General features: G+C 63.7%; 1 protein-coding gene across 5 annotated transcripts in view; it reads right to left on the reverse strand.

Moving 5' to 3' along the window:
- ANO8 (anoctamin 8) overlaps window positions 1–21,616 on the reverse strand; it is a 33,539-nt gene extending 11,923 nt beyond the window's left edge. For 4 of the 5 annotated variants that reach the window (XM_074978527.1, XM_074978528.1, XM_074978525.1 and 1 more), the window contains exons 1-14: window positions 21,310–21,616; window positions 9,002–9,112; window positions 7,995–8,127; window positions 7,750–7,888; window positions 7,214–7,310; window positions 6,657–6,773; window positions 5,723–5,850; window positions 5,203–5,364; window positions 4,728–4,880; window positions 3,193–3,319; window positions 2,455–2,510; window positions 2,043–2,117; window positions 1,562–1,705; window positions 62–775 (exon numbers count right to left, since the gene is read on the reverse strand). In XM_074978527.1, the coding sequence (XP_074834628.1) occupies window positions 62–775; window positions 1,562–1,705; window positions 2,043–2,117; window positions 2,455–2,510; window positions 3,193–3,319; window positions 4,728–4,880; window positions 5,203–5,364; window positions 5,723–5,850; window positions 6,657–6,773; window positions 7,214–7,310; window positions 7,750–7,888; window positions 7,995–8,127; window positions 9,002–9,112; window positions 21,310–21,391 (2,238 nt within the window). In that variant the 5' untranslated portion in view covers window positions 21,392–21,616. Of the gene's footprint in view, window positions 1–61; window positions 776–1,561; window positions 1,706–2,042; window positions 2,118–2,454; window positions 2,511–3,192; window positions 3,320–4,727; window positions 4,881–5,202; window positions 5,365–5,722; window positions 5,851–6,656; window positions 6,774–7,213; window positions 7,311–7,749; window positions 7,889–7,994; window positions 8,128–9,001; window positions 9,113–9,582; window positions 9,845–21,309 lie in introns of all 5 variants that reach the window. The other variant, XM_074978526.1, reaches the window with a different exon arrangement.
- Between the last annotated feature and the right edge of the window lie 271 nt (window positions 21,617–21,887).

A 21,887-nucleotide genomic window follows, 5' to 3' on the forward strand; every position in this document is an offset into this window, starting at 1 on the left:
CGGCTGGAGCTAGGGTTGAAACCGAGCCCTGGGAGCGCAGCCGGAGCCCCCCGCCCCTCACCTCGTACTTCTTCATGCAGCTCTCCACCTCGGCCTGGGTGAGCTGTGGGGAGTAGCTCTCCTCCGGCGGGTCGAGCCAGGAGGCCCTGTTCCGCTTCCTGCCGCCTTCCTCCTCCTCCTCCTCCCGGCTCGGGGCTGCTGGGCCCCGCCGGGCCCGCAGGGTCACCGCCAGCTCCTGGGCCGCTGGCAGGGGGCTGCCAGAGGGCCCCTCGCTCTCCTCCTCGTCCTCGGGCAGCTCAAAGACGCAGGCGGGGTCCATGCCCTTCTCCACCATGGTAGGGCTGCCCTCCTCCAGGAAGCTGGAGCCCTCCCCGGCGCCCGGCTCCCGGCCCCGGCGCTCGGCCCGCTCCGTGAAGCTCACCTTCTTCAGCTTGAGCCCGCAGTCCAGCAGGCTCTCGTCCTCTGAGTCCGACTCCCGCTTCTCTTCCTCCTCCTCCTCCGGGACGCCGCAGCCCCCGTTGAGGCATTTCTCCCCCGGTGGCACCTCCTGGCGCTCGGGGCCCGGCCCAGCCGCTGGCTCTGCAGGCTGGGGCTCGGGGCCCGGCCAGGGCGCCGCCGCGTACCTCTGGGCCAGCAGGCGGAGGACGGCGTGGGAGAAGTCACGGATGTGCTGCAGGCTCAGCTCGCCCCGCTTGAACCGGCGGTACAGGTGGGGCTGCGACACCTCCTTGATGTTCTGCAGGAACTGGCGGGTGATGAGGAGCGTGGCCAGCATCTGGGCAGGGGACAGACACAAGGGGGAGGTCATGGCTGGGGAACCAGCCCGCGGGCGCTGCCCCACCCCACCCCAGGGCTGCTCCCCCCCCGGGCACAGGGGCTGCACACGGGGCCCGGTGGATGCCCCCATGTGCGGGGGGAAGGGTGGCGGTTCATGCTTCAGTGCTCCACTGCACCCTGTAGCTGGGCCAGTTTGCCACACGCCCCTCCGAGGGCGAGGGGGATCCAGCCCCCCCGGCTGAGCTGCTGGGAGGGCGAGCGGCTTCCTTCAGCTGGGGCCGGGCAGTCCCTGAGATCGGCTGCACTCATCGCACGCAGGCTGCCAAAAGCCGGCCCAGGCTGGCAAATTCCGATCCGCTGCCGTGGGGCTGAGCAGAACTGGGCCCCCTCGGGCCGAAAGAGACGCCGCCGCCTCCCCTGCAGCCAGCCGCCGTGAGGGTGCAAGGCCCCGTTCCCTACCCGCCCCCCACACCAGTGGGTCCCTCTGCTATGGGGACCCATCAGCACCAAAGCCCCCAGAAGGGAACCTCCCCACCCCCCATTCCCAGCCCCCTGCCCTGGGGCCGATCAGAGCTGGTGGCCCTAGCAGGGAACCAGCCGCCCCTCAATCCCCACCCAGCAGCTCGGTTGCTTTCCCAGGCTCCCCCCACGGCCGGTCCCAGGGGGAGCGTCAGCTGCTCCAGCCAGCGGGGCTGACCCCCACGGTCAGGCTGACTGTTCCAGGGGGCAGGGGGAATATGCCGGGGGCGGCTGTGCCGCCTGCCCGCCCCCACCCCCTTCCTACTTTGGATCCTGCCAGGGTCCTGGCAAAGCTGAGAAGGCCCTTAAAACAGATGAGAAGGAGGTGGAGCTGGAGGGTGATGAATGGGAGGAGGGCGTCTTTGAGCTGACGCATGAGACTTTGGGAGAGGGAGAAGATGAGCAGGAGCTGCGGAAGGGACAGACGGACAGACAGAGAGACACAGAGAGACAATGAGAAAGGGAATCTGCTGAGGCCCCCAGTCAAGGCGGGAGGAGGGGAGCAGGAGGAAGCAGGGAGCAGCCCATGGAAAGCTGACTCTGGGGGTCTGACGGGCGCCCGCAGCTCCGTGCGCAGGCCCGAGGGCGCAGGCCTGGCTGCCGGCTGACCTGCACCGGAGGCGTTGGGCTCTTGAGGTACTGGGTGCGCGGAAGCCAGCCAAGAGCCCAGCTGGATTGAGCTGGGCAGGGACCCAGCCGCCCCTCCCTGGCTCGCGCAGCAGGCTGGGCCCAGGAGCGCCCCTTACCTCCTTCAGCCGCTCCATGTCTTTGAGGTAGAAGCCGATGTAGAAAAGACTTAGGTAGGAATTTACAAACTGAAACTGCCGGGAGAGAGAGGGAGGGTCAGCGCGAAACAGGAAGTCCGGCCCCTGCCTGCAGGAGCCGGCTCCACGGCTGCCAGGACCCCAGCTCATGCTCATTGTGCAGGGGGCAGCAGGAGGTCCCCAGCTTGGCCCCTGGGGTGGCCGTGAGCAGCAGTCACCGCTGCCGACCAGCGGGGGTGACGTCACCCCCCCGCACACACGGAGCCCCTCTCACCGGCATGGACAGGTTCTCCCAGCTCCCACCTGCACCCCTGCGGCTGCTCCCAGCAGGTCACCGAGCAGGGGGCAGGGCCCCTTCCCTCCATCCTGGGCAGCTCTGCCCCTGCTCACTCACCAGGACCATTTTAATGATGAGGTGTTTCTCGTAGGCACTCTGCAGCCGGTAGTTTTCTGGAACGAGAAGAGGGAGGCTCAGGCCGGGGCCGGGGGCAAGCGGGGGGCTTGTTTGCCCTCTAACTTCTCCCGTGCAAGGGCCAAATGAAGATTGTTCTGTTCATGCAGGCCGGGGGAGGGTGTAGCGCCACCCAGAGAAACACAGGCTGGGGGAGCTCAGCTCATCAGCTGTGTGGCACCTGAACCTCTCCTGGGCGGCCGCCTGAACACGGCTTCCAGGAAGAGTAGCCAGCACGCTCAGTGCCCAGCTCCAGCCATGCGCCCCAAGCAGCGACCCTGCGGAGAACTGGCTCCCCCAAGGCTAGATTAGGATGAGCCAGAGCATCTCCAGCTGCTGGGCGTGCCCCAGACTGAGAGCCTGGAGGTACTCTGGTGGCAAATGAAAGACATGGCTCCCAGCTGGAGTCCCAGCTCCTGCAGTGGGACAGGGCTGGACCTCCCGCTAGGAGCCACCGGGCCCAGGGATTTGACAGCTGGGGGTTCGGAGAAGCCTGACGCTTCTCCCAAGCTCGAGCCAGCAGAGTGGAGCTGGCGCCGCAGTGGTCCAGGAGGAGTAGCAGCAGCCGGCCGGCCGTGGGGAACAGAGCGAGCGGGGAGCCTGGGGACACCCTGACCCAGGTGCCGTGGTGGCTGCAGGCTGATCACACCCTCCACAGCCCCCCGGTGCCCAGGGACACACCCATGTCGTTCAGCCAGTACGCGACCTTCCGGTAGGCGTCGTCACAGGCGGTGACGATCAGGGCCAAGGCGATCTTGGGCAGGAAACGGATGAGCCGGGGCAGCTCCTTGATACTCAGCACGAACTCCTGCGGGGACAGGAGGGACTGGGCTGTACAGGCGCTTGTGACCCCTCGTTCCCATTACCCCCCCCACACAGAGCCCAGCCAGTGCCTGCCAGCCTGGATTACATCCCCCACACACACAGAGCCCAGCCAGTGCCTGCCAGCCTGGATTACGCCCCCCCCCCACACACACAGAGCCCAGCCAGTGCCTGCCAGCCTGGATTACACCCCCCCCACACACACAGAGCCCAGCCAGTGCCTGCCAGCCTGGATTACCCCCCCCACACACACAGAGCCCAGCCAGTGCCTGCCAGCCTGGATTACACGCCCCCCACACACACAGAGCCCAGCCAGTGCCTGCCAGCCTGGATTACCCCCCCCCCACCCACAGAGCCCAGCCAGTGCCTGCCAGCCTGGATTACCCCCCCCACACACACAGAGCCCAGCCAGTGCCTGCCAGCCTGGATTACACGCCCCCCACACACACAGAGCCCAGCCAGTGCCTGCCAGCCTGGATTACCCCCCCCCCACACACAGAGCCCAGCCAGTGCCTGCCAGCCTGGATTACCCCCCACACACACACAGAGCCCAGCCAGTGCCTGCCAGCCTGGATTACCCGCCCCACACACACACAGAGCCCAGCCAGTGCCTGCCAGCCTGGATTACCCGCCCCTCCCCACACACACAGAGCCCAGCCAGTGCCTGCCAGCCTGGATTACCGCCCCCACACACAGAGCCCAGCCAGTGCCTGCCAGCCTGGATTACCCCCCCACACACAGAGCCCAGCCAGTGCCTGCCAGCCTGGATCAAACCAGGGGCCGTCCGGGCCAGTGTCCTGTTTCTGAGTGGCCAGTTCTTGGCAACTGCCCGAGCCTCTTTCGAATCCGGCTCTTGGACTCAATGGTCTCACGTGGCAGTGAGTTCCGCCGCTCTGTGTGCTGCCACGCCAGGGCCGGGCGGCAGCGGGGGCAGAAACACCGGCAGAGCCCAGGGCGGTGGTGAGTCGCCTGCTGGGCCGTGCCAGGATGGGGACAGGAAGCTCTGTCTCACACAGCTGCTCCAGAGCAGGGGGTGGGATTGGGGTGACGGGGGCCGGGCAGGAAAGGGAAGCTTGGCTGCAGCACGCCCCAGGCTCCCCACCGGGCACGACGGGATTTCACTTGCACGCCCGTGCACAAGCTTTCCCAAGTGCACGCGCCGTGCATGTCCACAGACACACGCCCAGCGGTTCGCACGCCTGCGCGCGTGCTCACGGGCGTGTATGCACATCCACACGCGTGTGCACGCATGCAGCGAGGTGCACACGGGCGTCCACAAGCGCACCCATGAAGCCGCGCCTGCCCTGTACCCACCCTCCCCCGCTGCTCCCAGGAAGGTGGGGGAGTCAGCGCCCCTGTCTGGCAGCCAGCGAGGCTGGGGGAGCGTCACCCACCTGCAGCTCGAAGCAGCCCAGCATGACGAGGAAGACGAAGGAGAGGCAGATGAGGCAGACGGGCAGGCTGACCAGGCACTGGAAGAGCAGCCGCTTCCAGGGCGGGTAGTAGAACTCCTCCACATTGGTCACCGGACTGATCCTCTTGATGCCCTGAGTGGGGAGACAGCAGCTCGTGACCCCCCTGCCTGCAGAGAGATCCCAGCCGGGCTCTGGCCAGCCAGAACTTTGGGCTCGCCCAGGCAGGGATGTGCCCCACACTTCCCAGCAGACCCCTGGGCCTGGAAGGCTCTCACACAGCGCGACGGGGCACTGCCCCTCTCTGGTGCCCGCCTGCTCGGGCGGCCCCAGTGCACAGCCAGAGCCTGGCCCCCCTGCTCGTGGGGAGACCCCAGCCAGCAGCCCCACGCCTGGATAGCCAATCCCGTCAGCAAGCGGTTTTCAGGTCACCCGGGGCTGCCCACCTGTCACTCACCCTGAACTGGGGGCGGGGCTCCTCAATGGCCTCGGCGGGCGTGTCCAGGGTCCCCCACTTGTAGGCAAACTCGGCCCCCCGCCGTTTCCACTCCTCCAGGAAGACCGTGGCCCAGATGACATTGAAGAGGGCGAAGACCACGCAGCAGATATCCCGGCTGGTCTGGGAGCGGGAGGGACAGACGTGGGCCAGGGGAGAGGGGCAACGAACAGCAAGGGGTGAGTAGCAGAACCAGGAATCAAACCTCGGAGCCCTGACTCCCGGTCCCCACCGCTCTAACCACTAGGCTCCCCTCCGATTCGCAGCGCTGAGAGGAGAACCCAGGAGTCCTGACTCCAGCTCCCCCGGCTCTAGCACTCTTCACTCTTCTCCCCGTAAGGAAGTGATCAGCCTTCTACGCTGGGGGAGATGGACACAGCACTGCGGGCCAGCCCAAGGGGGGCTAGAGAGCAGGGCAGTTCCCTGTCCCACGGCAGCACCCCCAGCCTGACGCTCCCCCCTGCCCCGGCGGCACCCTCACCTGGTCGCTCTCGGTGAAGGTGTAGAGGATGGCTCCGAAGACGGCAGGGTACACCATGGCGGAGGTATAGAAGCCGAGCCAGGCAAAGTACATGGCGATCTTCACCCCGAAGTAATCACAGATCTCGTCTGCGCAGGGGAGAGCAGGAGTCAGCAGCCAGGCTGGGGCGCAGGACAGGAACATGGGGCCGGAGAGGGTTCGGGGTCCTGGAGCTGGGCTTTAAATCCAGGCACTGGAAAGTGGGCCCTGACCTGGGTCCTGCTAATTTTTCCCATCCATGTGGAGAATAAATGTTGTTCTGTGCACCGAGGTATGTGCGGATGTGCACCACCAGGAGAAACACACACTGCTGGCGGTAGCCACTCCGCCAATCAGCTGGGCAGTACCTGAATCTCTCCTGGGCACTCAGCTTACAAGGTACACTGGCCCTGACCTTCCTGGGTGGCTGCGTTTAGTGTCTAGGTTTCTAGGTGTTCACATCCATCATGGGACACGAACAAGGCTGGGCATAGCTAGGGCGTGGGACACGTGTGCGAGGCTGGCGCACAGCTGGGGCGTGGAGCACGTGTGCGAGGCTGGCGCACGGCTGGGGCATGGGGCACATGTGCGAGGCTGGCGCACGGCTGGGGCGTGGGGCACGTGTGCGAGGCTGGCCACAGCTGGGGCGTGGGGCATGTGTGCGAGGCTGGCACACGGCTGGGGCGTGGGGCACGTGTGCAAGGCTGGCGCACGGCTGGGGCGTGGGACATGGGCAGGGCTGGGGTGCAGTTGGCAAGTGGACACGTGTGGACTATTTGCAACACTGGGGGAGCCCCTCTTTTCTGACCCTCTCCTGACACCCTGGAACAAGGCCCCCGAGGCTCCTGGCAGCCCTGTGGATGGTGGAGCAGCAGCCCGGCCCCCGGCGGGCAGGGTGGAGGAAACAGGTACGTACCCAAGGGCTGGGCCTCGCAGATCGCCTGCACCCAGGACTTCATGAGCCGGCTGAGGATCCTCTGCTCATGGACGGGAAAGACCTGCTGGATGACGCCGCGGGCCAGCAGCTCAGGGACTGCGGGGGGGGGAGCAGTGAGGGGCCAGGTGCCCAGCCAGCCCCTCCCTTGCCCCCCACGCAGGGTCTCTCCACCCCCCCCCCGCAGCCTGACCCCCTCTCCCCTCCTCCCCCGACTCCCCGAGTGGCACAGCGACCTGGCCCCCGGGGTTGCCGCCCCACTCCGGTGTGGCCCTGCCAGAAGGGGTCGCACCGTGGCCGAGGTGACACGCGCACGCTTATTTTCACACGTGCACACACATGCCCAACCCCCTTCACCGCCGTCCCCCGCCCAGCCCAGCCCAGCCCGTCAGCAAACTGGCCGGATGAGCCGGCCCCATTATTCCTGGGGGGCACCAGCACCATGCGGCATCATGAAGCCGGGCTCCCTCTGCTGCTGTGGGGCTGTATGGGGGGGCAGGTCCCTCCCCTCCCGCCAGCCGTCCGGGCACCACACTCACTGACAGGCTGCCCCTCCAGGAAGTGGATGTTGTGTAGCGATTCCCCTTGCTTGGCACGCAGGTTCTCCAGCCAGTACCGGATAATGTTCTGCCGCTCCTGCGGGCGAGCGGGTGAGCCTGGCCCAGCGCCCGGCACCGAGGGACCCCTGCTTTCCTACCCCGCCCCCGCATCTCTCCCAGCTGTATCGTCCGGGGCGCGCACGCGTGGAGCCAGGCCGCCCACCCAGGGCCCAGGACTGGGGTTGTCTCTATTTATTTCCATCCAGGGCAGAATAAGTTTTGCTATGTGCAGGCGCGTGCTGCCGGCTGGGGCACCCTGCTAACCTGAATCTCTGCTGGGCGGCTGCCCAAGCGCTCAGCTCCGAGTTAACACCGCCTGGGACTCTCTGTCGAAAGCTGCACCCCCCATGGGTTCCCAGCCCGGCTCCTGCCCCACGGCACCCAAGCCCCCTCTCCCAGAGACCCAGGGTGGCCCCGTGTGCCCAACAGCCAGCGCGGGGGCGGGGCGGGGCGGGGCAGGGCTGGGCTGTGCCCACCTGGGAGCTGAAGAAGAAGAGCTCATTCTCGATGTTCTCGTAGATGTAATCCTCCTCGCAGGAGAAGCTGCGCGTCCCCCCCCCGAACTCGGCCTTCACCGGCTTCCGCAGCCCGATCTCGTCCGCCCCCCGCAGCAAACTGCCCGGGCGGAGGGGGAAGCCATGAGAGTGGGGAGACGCCCCTCCTCCAGCCCCCTCCCCCCCAGCCGGGCCAGGGCAGGGCAGGGCAGGGCAGGGCGGCCTACCTCTCGTAGGTGGCGGTGACGAAGAAGGCGTAAACCTTGGTGTGGCGGTGGTGCCGGATCTGGATGATGAGCTCGGGGATGCCCAGGCGGATGTGGTTCAGCAGCCAGAGCAGCGTGTGGTCGTCCGTGGTGTCTGTGGCGAGAGGAGCCAGGGGACACAGGTGGGCAGGGAGTGGGCACCCCCCACCTACAACGGCCTGCTTTGGGGCAGGGCTCCTGGGAGTGCAACGGCTGGTTCCCAGGGAGAGCCCGGGGGGAGCAGTCAGGGCCCTGCTGTCTCCCCTGGCCCGGCCCAGCTCAGCCAATCCCAACTCTGCTGTTCCAGCCTTGCCCTGCCCTGGCTCTGCCAACGCCCCTTGAATCTGATCCCCAGCCAGGGCTCCCTGTAAGCTGAGCTGCTGGAGGTGTTCAGGGGCCGCCCAGCTGATTAGCCCCGTGTGTTTCTGTGGGTGGTGCACATCCGCTCACACCTCAGTGCATGCAAAACAATTTATTCCACACACAGACAGAAAAACAAAAGGGGACCCTGTCCACGGCCCCTCCTCCCCACATGCTGGGCCACTTCTGGCCACCAGGACTTAGGGTTAAAGGCTATTCCAGCCCACGGCTTGGGAGCGTAGGCTACTAGCTAAACCTCTGCCTGCTGCAGGCAGTGGGGAGCGTCCTCTGTTAGCTCCTAGTGCTCCAGGCAGCGGGGCGAGGGGACAGCAGGAGACGCTGCTGAGCCCAGACGAGCAGTCGGGGGCGCTGTGCCATGGGAGCAATCTGCTGAACTAGAAACCAGCACATGTGGCATCTGCGAGCCCCCCGTGGGCACCCACCCGCCGTGTTCTCCCCCGGCGCTCGGACGTCAGCCCAGCACCCTGCCCCATCTCCTGCCGCCTCCTTCTCGCCGTGTCCACTGGACACAGCCTCGTCCTGTCCTACCGCCATGGTAAACAGCTGCCGCGCCCCACCCCAGAGGTGGCTGCCTGCCGCTCCTGGCGCGTAGCTGAGCGGCCCCTTACCAGCAAAGGTCATCAGCACGTCGCAGTTCTCGGTGGGCACCGTCTTCATCCAGGATTTGTGGGACATGATGTAGCGCCCGGCCTGGAGCAGCCGCTTCCCGAAGAGCTTGTCTGCAAGGGAGCCAGAACGAGGGGTCAGGAAGGCGCGGGGAAGGAGCTGGGCTGGAAACAGAGGCAGGGGATGTGGATCCCGGAGCTCAGACCCTCCAGGAGATGGGGGAACGGTGGAGCTGCCCCAGGAGGAGGGGGCCATGGGGCGAGCACAGGCCAGGAGGCTTGCTCAAGCAATAAGGGAGCTGGCTGGCTCTTTATGGAGCCAGACCTGCCTCCTAGGGCTCGTGACCAGTATTGCCTAAAGCCATGGAGTCTTGGCCGGATGAAGGCGATGCAGAGGGTGGGTGTGCAAAGCCAGCCACTGGCCATGGCTCAGGCTGACAGGCAACCCACAGCGCAACCACCGCAAATACAACTCCATTCGTCACAGGCAAGCCAGACACACAAAGCACATTCCCCCTCCGCCCCATCTTACACAACACGCGCCCAAGATACATCCCCTCCCCCCGACGCCTGCACCAGCTCACCCCTAACCCAGCCAGAGCCACCCACAGCCGCACCGCCTGGCATCCGGGTCACCAGCCCACCGGATCGGGCACAAACAGGCAAAGTCTGGCAAAGAAACGGGGGCTGATTTGGAAAAAGTGTTGTCGGGGCTTCGAAATCTGGGCGTCAAGATCCAGATCTCCGTCATCCTGGTGCAAACGTGGAGTAACTCAGTGGTACATCAGGAGTGTCAGTGCAGAGAAGCAGAGATCAGAATCTGGCCCGGATCCAGCAATCCCCTGTCTGGGTGACAAGGAGAACCCACTAACTGCCCCAGGCCAGCGCTGTGGGTGCCTTTCGCTGCCATGGAATTCACACCCGTGTTGCGTGGTCCCCGCCACCTGTCCACTCCCACACGCTTTTCCCCTGTGCAAGGCAAGCCGCCCTGTGGCATGACCGAACATGGAGCTCAGCCCTGCCGGAGGGAGAAATCACCCCACAACCCAGCCTTGTGCTCCCCAACAACTGCCAGACTGGATCAGTCAGGGGCTATCTGGGGCTGTGTCCTGTTTCCGACAGTGGCTTTGGGCTGCAGCTCTTGGCCTGAGTGATATCATGCAGCAAGGAGTTCCGCAGGCCCTGTGTGCTGCTAAAAAGCATTCCCTCTTCAGAACAGAAGGGCCAGGTGGTTCAAACCAAAGGTCCATCTAGCCCAGTGCCCTGTCTGCCCACAGTGGCCAATGCCCGGTGCCCTGGAGGAAGCGAACAGTCATCCCAGTGATCTCTCTCCTGTCATCCATTCCCAGCCACTGACACCTTCCCTACCCAGCCTGGCTAACAGACACTGACGGACCCCCCCTCCTGGAACTGAGCAAGCTCTGTTTTGAACCCTCTTCCCGGCGAGGAGTTGCACAGGCCGACCCTGCGCCGTGTGAAGAAAACCTTTCTTTGGTTTGCTTTAAACCTGCTGCCCATTAATTTCACCGGGTGACCCCTAGTTCCTGCGTTATGGGAACAAGTAAAGAACTTTTCACATAGGGCGCTGGGGCCTTGAGGGACTACGGGTCCAGAGCGTGGGACGAGGGAATCCTGGGAGATGTAGTTCCCACGCGGACCCCGGGCACGGAAAGCTGCAGCAAGGCGTGCCGAGAAGGCGCTCCATGGAATATACAGAGCTGCCTTCCCCTGACCAGAGGCAGAGTGGGAGAGGGGCTTGCTGCAGAGCAAAAGGGAGCCAGGGTGTAGCCGACATGCTGGACGGGAGGTAGGTCTGGGAAGGACCAGCAGGAGCTGCTCAAGGCCTGAGGAGGCATTTGCAGTGTCATGAACCCTGTACTGAACAGAGCGCTGGGGGCACAGGCAGCAGCCTGCAGTGAGAAGCAGGGCCTGATGTGCACCCTGCTGGTAGCAGTGGGTGGGATGGGCCCTGCAGACCAGAGCTCAGAACTGTGCCTTGCCTTCCGTTACCGTGGAAGGGGTGGCACAGAGGCTGGGCTACAGACCACCAGGAGGGGGTGCTCTTCACAGGGCCACCTGAGGCCAGAGAAGGGAAACTGAGGCACAGCAGTGCCTTAATGGGGAGAGGTAAGGCAGACACCTGTGGTTAGCCTTCCTCAGGCCCCTGTGTATCCATCTCCCCTCCCAACTAACCAGCCCCAGTCTGCAGGAGTCTTTCCAGGTGGCTGAACCCTCAGAGGAAGAGCTGTCCCTGGGCTCTGTGTTGTACAGCACCTAGCACCTGGGTAGTGACTGGGGTCCCTAGCGCCCCCCCCCAACACAAACAACTAAGAGATGTCCTTGTCTCCTGTCTCTGGGCCCCGCCCTCCTTCTGCCCTTTCCAAGGGGGTTTGCCCAACAGCGAGGTGGACCCCAGTGATTTGGGCAGGGGGTGGATATTGGCTTGATCATATTCTCCTCTGTCCCATTCGGTGTGTGCGGAGCCAGGGCCTCCTCTGAGCCACCCCAGCAACACCCGGGTCCCTTCACTGAGTCACTGCAGAGCCCAGCGAGGCGTCGGCCTGGGTCTGGGTCCCCGTACAGGCCGGACTCCTCTGCCACCCGTTCCCCCAGCGCTGCCGGGCCCCTCGGTCTCCTGCAGCCGTCCCCGCGAGGGACGCGCGGCCCCTTGGCTAGACTGAGTCAGCAGGCTCCAGCTGGCTCCTCTTGCATCTCACCCTCTTCGCAGCCACCTGCTCCCGCTCTTCATACCCCCGTTACTCCCCAGAAAAGTCTCGGCTGGAATCCCAGCTCTGCTCCCCCTCGGTCGGCTCCTGGGGGGTCTCTCCCAGGAAGGCCAGGGGCTGGCACAGGCCACCCCATCGTGTGCCCAGTTCCAGCAGGCCAGTCGCTGGGCCGGCAGCTGAGTGGCACTGGCAAAGCTGGAGCCTCTCCCCAGATCAGCATCGGGGCGGCTGGACCCTGTGGGGCCGGAGCAAAAAGCGCAGCTGGAAGGGCTCCAGCTCCGGCTCCGGCGCCGGGGGTGGCCGCGAGGGACCCTGCAGGGCAGTGACTCCATATCCCCGCTCCATTCGTCCGCAGCCGTCCCCCTCCAGCACCAGCCCAGTGCAGGGGCCACCGCCAGCATCCCAGGTGAGACAGCCACATCCTTCAGCCTGGCAGAGCTAAGGAGTGACTCCCCACTGCTCTCTACGCTCACCCTGGCCTGGGCCTTGGCGTCACCCTGGCACTTCCAGGGAGGACCCCGCCTGGCCAACACTCCACGCTCATCCAGGGACGGCGAACGCCACTGGACCTGGGTCAGCCCAGAGCCTCCCTGCGGGGCAAAGCTGCTCCCTCCCTCTGGAGCCGTCCATCCGCAAGGCACATGGCAGCCCCATGCCTAGTCTAACAGCCCCGTCCCCCTCCCCAGGCTGGACAAGGAGGCAATTCCCAGACTGGCCCCCTGCCCCTGAATCCGCCACCCCAGGGAGTCCCCCGTCACCCTCTCCCCGGTGTCTTACCTACAACCCCCCCAGCACCGGGCCCAGGGCAGAGCGGCCCCTCCTCAGCCGCAGCTCCACCAAAGCTGGGAAGATGGGGGAACTGAAAGGATAAAACGCAGCCCGTCTCCATGGAAACCTGCGGCAGGCCCCACGCAGTAGCAGCCCCACTCGGAGCAGGGGCTGCTCCCACTCTCCTTCCCGCCGGCTACTTCCTTTCATCCCGCCTGAGAATCCCTCCGCCGCCGGGGGAGGCCTCGGACTCCTGCCCAGCTCGGCTCCCTGCCTGGCTGGGACAAGCAGCCCAGTGCACCTGGCCTGACTTCTGAGCCCAGAGGTGCCCTGGCTCACACCCCCTGGTGCCCTCAGGCACCCTGCCTTGCGCTGCAGGAGCTCCCTGCCCTGTCCCTGCCTGGGGGGCACGCACGCGCACCCAGGCCTCATCCTGCAAGAGGCTGAGTTCCCTCGGCGCCCACCAGCGCCAGGGGGAGTCCAGGGCTCCCAGCATCTTGCAGGATTGGGCCTGTGGACCAGGAGCTCTTCGGAGCAGGGAAAGCTGCCCCTAGTGGGGACCCGTGGCCCAAACCACATTGATACTTCGGTTCCGCCCCCAAAGCCATGGGGCACAGGGCGGCCGGGGAGGGGGTCCGTGGGGAATCCAGGGGTGGTTATAACTGTGACCCGCCCCAGCAGACACACCCACCTCCACTGCACTGGGCCGCACACAAGCAAGCTGCCCCCTCCCAGCCTGGGGGAGGCCACCGGCTGGAGCCCATTCTGTTCTCGGGGGCTGGCTGGTGCCAGGGGTGAGGTGGGCCTCTAGGCTCAGCCCAGCCCAGCTGCACACGCCCAGGTGCTCTGGGGGCAGCAGGGCTCCGGAGAGGCAGGAGCTGTCGGCTGTCAGGGCACCGGGCAGGAAGAGGGGAATCATCCTGGGCCTGCCCCACCCTGGGGAACTGGCTGGGCCTGCTGGCCCAGTGGGGAGGCAGCCCGAGAGCTGGGCTCAGGTCCAGGTGCCAACAGGAAGGACCTGCTCCTCCACCCCCAAAGCTAATGGGGCAGCAGGGCCAGGCAGCTCCCAGAACGGGGCTGAGCCCCACTCACCAGCTACCCCCTAATCTGGGGGACTGGGCCGACGGGACAGATGGGCCGATCCCTGTCCCACAGCGAGCCCCAAATCCCCCTGTTTCTCGCCAGGCCCCTCACCAGCACGTGGCCAGGGGGACTGTGCCCTGGAGGCCCTGAGTGCCCCACGAGCTGGGCCCGAGACCCTCCCTGGAGTGGATCCAACAGGCCCCTGGCCTGCGTCTGGGTCTTGCCCCAAGTCTGTGCCCTGGGGAGAGTGAAGGCTTCCGAGAGAGCAGCCGGACCCAAGCAGAGTGGGCATTGTGGGGGGGGGAGGCTCACCCCCAGCTCTGCCGACGCCCCGTAATCCTGCCCCACAGCCTCCTGTCATTTCCGTCTGCTCTCTCCCTTGTGCAAACTCCGACTGTGCCAAGCCCTGCTCCAGCCCAGCGCCTAGGCTAAGACCCACCAAACTCGTTTCACCTGTCAGCGGGAGCGGGTGCCGTGTCCTAGGTGCGTTAACCCTTTACCTCCCTCCTCCGACTGCTCTTCTAGGGGCCGAGTGCCTCGCTCCCCATTCACTGTGGCATTCCCTGGGCAGTGAGTGGGAGAGGGGGGTGGGAACAGGCCTCAAGCTTCGCCAGCTGAGAGAGCGCTGCTGAAAGCCGGCCCTGTTCCAGCCGGGTGTGGGCGAAGGCCTCATGTAACCCCTCGGGCACTGGGGAACTCTGCGCAGCCCCCTCTGCTCCAGCAGCACCAACAGTTTGGCTGCCCTTTACCCCGGGTTCCCGCGGGCTCTGGGCGTGTCCCTGGGGACTGATCCCCTGGAGGACAGAGGCTGGGGGAGGAGCAGGTGGTCGGGCACACTGCTCTAGGTGCACGTCGACCGTGCAGTCATCTCCCCAAAGGGCCGGGGGGGACCCCAGGTGAGCCAGAGGCAGCGGGCTGGGGCGTGCATGGGACAGGACAACCCTGATGTCTGTCCCACCGGCAGGGCCCCCCACTCCAAGCTCTGAGCACGACTGGAACCCTAACAGGGCCAGAGCCCGGTCCTGCAGAGCCCCAGGGCTGGGCAGCCCCATCAGAAGATGTGGCAGTGCAGGGGGTGGGCTTGTGCTCTGGGGCTGCTCCTGTTCCTCCAGGGGCAGGAGGCTGAGCGCAGAGCTGGTGGCTGGCCCACGTCTAGCAGAGGCAGGAGCTGGGGTGGAGCAGACTGGCACACTCCAGGCTGGGCCGCACACCTGGTCCCTGACACCTGGCCAAACCCCTGCCCGGCCGGGCCACACGCTGCCCTTCCCCTCGCCCCCAGGCACTGTTAGCTGCCCTCAGTTGGCACAGAACAGCGCAGGGCTCTGCCGCCCAGGTCTGGGACGGAGTGCACAGGCCTGGCATTGTGGGTGCCCGAGCTCTGCAGCACAGCTGTAGCGGGGAGGGGCAGGGAGCCGGGAGGCGGTTGGCTGAGCGATTTCCTGCCGCTGGCTTCGTTGGCTGGGGATTTTCCCCGGGCTGGAGGTAAACAGCCCTTAGCACTGCCCACTGCACTGGGTCAAGGCTCTCCCATGCCCTTCGCCTGCTCCTGCCACCCCGCCTGTGTCCTCCCGGCCCTCTGCCGGGGCTCACGCGGGTGGCACTGCCTGACGCGTCCTGTCTCCAGGAGGCCCAGCCAGGGAGCCCGGGTTAAGCTCAGGCTCCGCAGCAGGCGTCTGCATCTGTTCCAGTGATCTTTTCCTCCCTGCCCCGCAGTTGGAATCCTTAAAGCTCCAGCTCGGATGTGAAAAAAACTGACCCAGCCTCACACAACCTCAGGCCACTGTTTACGAACGATCAGACTCTGCCTTTCATCAGCGACAGCCCTTGGGCCTCTGTACAAGGCACCACAGCAACAGCTGCCCTGAAACACGGTCCTGCCACGCGGCTGCTGCCCCAGAGGCTTTGTTTCTGTCTAGGATGGCCAGTACCAGCAGCACCCTGCTTTGCAGCTTCCCCAAAGATGCTGGAGAGGGAGGGTGAATGAGACCTGACTTGCCACTGGGTCATTTCTGCCCTAAGGGGGATATTCACCCCTGTGCATCGGGGCTGGTGCTAGACACCACTTCAGCACTGTGTGCATTTGACATAGTCTCTGTACCAGCCACTTAAGTCCCATTGAAGCCCAGAGTTTAAATGGGACTCAAGTGGTGTGTAACCTTGTACTCGCCCTCACCGTGCCTGGCAAACTATGGGCCGGGATCATTTCCTGCAGTCCCTAAAATGCAGCTGCCTCTGGGCCAGAACAGCTTTTTAACAGCTGTACAGCAATTCTATACAGCGGTTTGGGACAGCAAATAAGCCTGCAGCAGGTTTGATAACTGGACAAAGGGTTGCATGTTACAGGCAGGAGATTCCACCAGGGCTGTTGGTAAACTTTTGCACCCTTTTCCAATACAGTAACAGTAAATTTACCTTGAGTAAAATTAGCTGAGTAATAGCCTGCATGTTAATATACAGTTCCAGACCAGGGTGTGGCCTCTGGTAAACAAAGGAGACAAAGCCGGAACTCAAGCTGGGTGGAAGCCTGTTTGTCAGCAAACATAACCTATGTAACATCTGTGATTCCATGCAGTGTGACAGATACTGACTGCTTCACTGTGCTGGTCGTGGAAGTCAGGATAGTTTGAAAAGACAAAGAGATGCTGGACATGACCGTGCTGTTCTAGAGAGGCAGAAGGTGGCATGTCAACAGAGGCAGTGTTGCCTAGTGGACAGAATATTTGACTGGCCTAAGGAGTATGGACTTAAGCTGGTGGCAGACCTGGGAACTGTTGGGTGACATTGTGAAATCACCTCCCTTCCTCTGCCTCTGTTTTAGCTGCAAAATGGGGATAAATGCCACTCTTCTGCAACAGCAATGAAGGGTCCTGTGGCACCTTATAGACGAACAGAAAAGTTTTGAGCGTGAGCTTTCGTGAGCACAGACTCAATTCATCAGATGCTGGTCTTGGAAATCAGACGCTCTTCTGTAAATCATTTTAAGAAGAAAAGTACAAGGATTCTTCTGAATTCCTCGCAGAGTTTTGCTTCTAGCAATCTGCAGGCCAGCTCCCATGGGTGTCATTGGCACAGCTCCACGGCTCCAATGGAGTTACTCCCACAGGCTACTTGACACCAGCTGAGGATCCGGCCCCTCTGCAGGGAACCTCACAAAGAGCATTGTTTGCGGCAGCCTCTGCATCCCATGGGGGATGGGGACATGGCGGCGGCTCTGCCTGGAAGCTCCTCTGATGAGACCTGACTTGTGAGTGATGCCTGGATGAACTGGGTGATACTAAAAAAACAGCCCAGCGGGTTCCTCTATCACCCATATCCAGGAGAGGCTGCAGTGGGTGCGGCACCAGCCCCTTGAGTGTAGATGGCTGCACCTGCTTCCCCGTCCTGTCCTATTCATGCACATTCATTGTTTACAGACCAGCAGAGGAACATCCCCCAGAACAGCACGTTGCCTCAAAGCCCGCGTTCTGGCTCTGCCGCCAGTCAATGCACTCAGCAGCCTGATACCACAGGAGAGATTTCTTCCTGGCCGCGGCCAGCACTTCATTTATGTCCTAGAGCATGAGGGCCACGGTGACACTAAGCAAAGTAAAATCCTTCATCTTTGGTGCGGAGGGAACCTTCATGCAGCAAAATGATCCACAGGTCAAAATGCAGCCACCTCTGGGGTGGGATGTGGCAGCCAAGCAGGACGCAGGGAAGAATCCAGCCGTGCTCAGGGTTGGCTGATGGCAGAGCCCAGTGCTGGGGTTCTGCCTGGTGAGCTGCCGGGGATCTGGTAGGCACATGGATGCAGTAGCAGGGTTACAATGAAACTGTGACCTCCCTTGTATGTCAGCAACCCAGACACCAGTTTGACTTGTGGTTTCCCTGTCACCTCACTGCAGCTGTCGAGTTCATTAAGGCACTTGACTGATGTGCAGTAATGTGGCTGTTCCTCCATTTCCCCAAGTCTGTGGGTTTCTCTTGTCCCCTCTCTGGCTCCCTTACCCAGAAGCTGCAGCTGCAGGTCCCTCGTCAATCAGCGGCCTCGCAGCCTTTGCACAGACCAGCGTTCCCTGTGAGCCCAGCGCTTTGGCGGCTGCCCAGGAGAGATTCAGGTGCTGCCCAGCTGATTAACAGAGCGCCCCCAGCTGGCAGCCTGTGTTCCTATGGGTGGTGCCCATCCTCACATGTCTCAGAACACAAACAAAATCTATTCCGCCCGTGTCTGGAAAAACAGAGAGAGAAGCATGGTGCCGACCCTGCCCCCCGCATGCTCTTGTTCTTACACCACCAGAAACATTTGAAAGTAAAGGGCTCCCTGCTCAGTGACGATTACAGCCTGAATGTGAACTCTGATCTTTGGGCTCCAAAAACCCAAGCTGCTACCCCTCAAGCTGAAGGAGAACCACCATGCACAGTTAGCTGTGTAGGGCCTATGGCATACAGATGAGCAGTTTACTTCTATGCAACAGAGAACGGTGGTATGCACATACCTCCCATTCAACTCGCTATATTATACAGTACTCGTCACACTTGGCCTGAAGAGCCTTACCAACAGTCACAACCCAGTAATTTAGGACAGGAGGTGAAGGAACTCCTGCATCCACTCAACACCATCCAGAGTGTGGGTGGAAGGATGGAATCTGTCTACAACGGGTTTGGCCCTCTCCTACAGCCCAGAAGAGATTCAGATGCTGCCCAGCTGATTAGCAAAGCACCCACAGACACAGCCTGTGTTTCTATTATGGTGCACATCCGCACATGCCTCGGCGCACATAAAATTTATTCTGCCCCAGACGGAAAAAATTAGAGGGAACCCTGGTCTCAGCCCTGCTTCACATCCAGCCCTTTTCCATCCCAGCAGGTCAAGAACTCGCTTCTCAGCTGTGCCTGGATCCAAAGTACATTTGTTGTCTCAAGCTTCTTCCAGATGGTTATTCCTAGCGAGATCCTGTTCATCGGAGCTGGGAAACAGAGACAATAACTCCTGCCCACGGCAAACAGGAGCGAGAATAAAGTCATGCCTAAAGGTTCTTCCTTCACAGGCAAACAGCAGCAATTGGGGCAGTGCTGGGGAAGGATCCAGCCGGCTGTCTGACTCGCAATTCTCTGCTTTACCAGTACACAGCTCCTTCCATGCAAGCGGCTCTGAATGGTCGGGAAGTCTCATCCCTGTTTTACTGATGGGGAAACTGAGGCAATGAGCAGGACAAAGTCTCCCACAGGCTCGCTTACTGAGCACGTGGCAGAGCTGGAACCTGCACCCAGAAGAGCAGCTTCTCAGCCCCACATCCTCAGGAAGAGAACCCAGGAGTCCTAACTCAGCCCGTTCTGTGGTCACACTTCAGGTCTCCTGCCAGAGCTGGGCCCAGCAGGGGCGTCCCTGCCCATGGGGCGGATAGGGCTGGAGCCGCCTGCCTCTCCAGTCTCGCTGGTGGAGGAGGTTTGGCCTACCCCCGCCTGGCAGAGGCTGGGCTTGGTCCTGTTAGCCTAGGGACCCACACTAGAAGCACACGTTGCTCACCCGGAAGGCCAGCATGGGTCCAGGATGCGAGGACTTCAAAGGAGCTCTGCACCGCAGGAGCTGGGACAGGTCTCAGCCAGCCGCAGGGGGCTCTGCCCCTTGCAGCGAAGCCCCCGGAGCTCGAGCTGTGATTCTAGGGAGCGCGTCTCCTGCCGACCGTGAATTATTTACGTCTCGCTCCAAGCACTGTGATCACAGGCTGGGAAACAAAGGGCTCCAAGCAGGCAGGCAGTGCTGCTTTGGGGAAGCACTGGGAGGGGGGTGCTGCTCGCCCAGATGCGTGCACCACTCACACCCATGCACACTCATGGAGGGGCACACCCTCACACTCAGACCCCACCCACCCACCAGCACACGCACTAGTATAAGCCCACACGCGCCGAGCTTGCATGTGCACTGACACGCCTGGGTGTGAACACGCATCCCGTGCCCACGTGGAATGGGAGCATGTATGTAATCAGTAACTGGGAGTCCCCAGGACCAGCACGGCTGCTGCTTGTGACCGGGGCTTTTTGCTTTAGCCATGCGGGTGGGGCTGGGCTCCACTCTCCAGGGAGCAACGCACAAATCCTCCCCCGCCATTCCTGCAGCTGGGGAGGGGCCCTGTCCTTGCATTCCCCCAATGCCAGCACCACACCTGCTCCTGGAGGCTGCGTGCAATGGGAGCCCGAACCTGCCTCCACCAGGGTTTTCCATTTGCAGATCCGACTGAGATGGAGCTTAGTGCCAGGAAAGTCCTGCTAGACTGAGCCAAGCTGCACCTGGTGCTGAGTCTGCATCTGTATCATGCTTGGCTTGGCCCCGATCGGGTCAGCTAGCCTGGCTCTAAGGGGATGCCTGATCCAGTCCCTAGCTCACAAGACACCCCACTGCGTCCCCAGAAAAGCCACACAAACGGCGAGTCTTTCTGGGTAAGGTAATTGTCCCCCCCCGGCAGGATCATGTGCCAGCCAGCGAGGTTTGCAGCACTCCAGTTCCAGGCCTTGCAGAGATCCCTGAGGTAGGGGACTGAGCAGGAATAATAATCCAGAGCCCATCTCTAGCGCTTCTCCCTGGAAGCACCTTACCAACCTGACAACTGCCCCCTTGGGATGAGAGGCAGGTAAATAGCATCCCTGCCGCACGCAGGGCAGGGGTGATGTTATCCAAGGTCACCGCACAAGTGAGCAGCTGGGGCAGGAAAGGAACCCAGGAGGCCTGTGGGCCAGCCCCCCACAGCTCCATCCACTAGAGTGGACTCCTCCAGGAGTCCCGGCTTCTCCCCCCTCCAGCGACGCGACAGCACAACCGGGCTGTAGAACCCAGAAGTCCTGGCTCCGTCTCCAGGCGGGAACAGACACCACAGCAACGCTGGCGGTTCCCCGCAGAGCCCCCAAGAGCCAATTGTTATCCCCCCGGGATGCGGGAGTCCCTGTGTAAGGGAAGTGACTCTAGGGTAGCGAACCAGAGCAAAACCCGGCCTGCTAGAAACGACGGGTCACGGTCATGGCCAGCGAGACTCCCCTGGGATCAACGGCCCCTTTTGGGCTTAACCTCCCATTCATCTCCTGGGGCCTTAAAGCTGGTGGAGCCACGTGGCCGGGCTCCCCTGCAGCTAACCTTGGGCTCGCCAGGCTAAGGTCACGGACGCCGCAGAGCGGGTTGGTACCGATACGCCCCCCGCCCCGGCCTGCCAGGGATGCCCGAGGGGACTGGGCGCCACGCTGCCTGGGCGGCTGTTTACTAGGGTGGAACTGCCAGTTATGCTGCCCAGGCGCCCATTTCCTGGGAGGGCACCAATTAGGTCATGCTGCAGGCGTGCCAGCTGGGCATGGCACTGGCGGGGTCCTTCCCTTCTCACCCACCCTGCAGCTACAGGGGCCTGGGGAACCCCCCCCATGCACAGATCCCATTGGACTGGAGCGCCCCCCAAACGCCCCGACCGGGCCGAGCCCACCACACGCCCGGGCCAGGCCCTGATGAAGTGGTGGGGGGAGGCCACATGCTCCAGGTTTTAGGGCCCCCCCCGTCCTGCTGCGTGGAAGAGCTCCTGCCCCCCGCCGCGCCCCAGTGTCCCGCCGGCTGCACTGACAGCCCCGGGGACTCCTGCAGAGCGGCCCCAGCCCGCAGTCTTGTGCGCCCCAGTGCCCTGCAGCGCGCGGGGACCCCGCCAAGGCGCTTGCGGGGGGTCGAGCCCAGGCGGGCGGGGCTCTCCCGCCGCGCTGCCGGGGGCGCCCGCAGGGACCTACCCAAGACCCCGGCCGGGGCCGGCTCCGCGTCCGCCGGGGCTCGCTGCTGCCGCTCGCCCTCCTGCGCGCCCGGCTCGGGCATCCTGGCGGGCGCGGCGCGGGGCTCAGCGGCGGGGCGCGGGGGGTCCCGTCCCGGGCAGCGGCCGCGCCATGGGGCTCCGCTCCGCTCCGCACCGCACCGGCCCCGCGGCTCCCCCAGCCGGGGGAGGGACAAAGGCGCGGCGAGGCGGGCGGAGAGTCTGGTTGGCGTCCGCCGCCGCAGCGCGATCCGGGGCTCCGGGCAGGGGAGGGGCAGGTAGGGCGCGGGGAGCGGGGAGGGGGGGGGGGCGGAGGGGTTTGTATGGGGCGGGGGGGTGGGGTTCAGTGGGGGTCGGTAAGGGTGGGAGGGGGAGTAGGAGGTATAGGGCGGTGGAGGAACAGAGCAGCAGGGATGGGGGATGGGAGGATTAAGGGGGCGGGAGGGGGGAGGAGAGGGCTGTGGGGGCGAATGGAGGAAGAGGGAGGCACAGGGGGATGGGCGGAGGGGTCGCTCTGGGGGAGGGAGAGGGCTGGGGGGATGGGCCGCTCTGGGGGAGGGA

The sequence above is a fragment of the Carettochelys insculpta genome, chromosome 27 (assembly GCF_033958435.1).
Source record: "Carettochelys insculpta isolate YL-2023 chromosome 27, ASM3395843v1, whole genome shotgun sequence".
Lineage (NCBI taxonomy): Eukaryota > Metazoa > Chordata > Testudines > Carettochelyidae > Carettochelys > Carettochelys insculpta.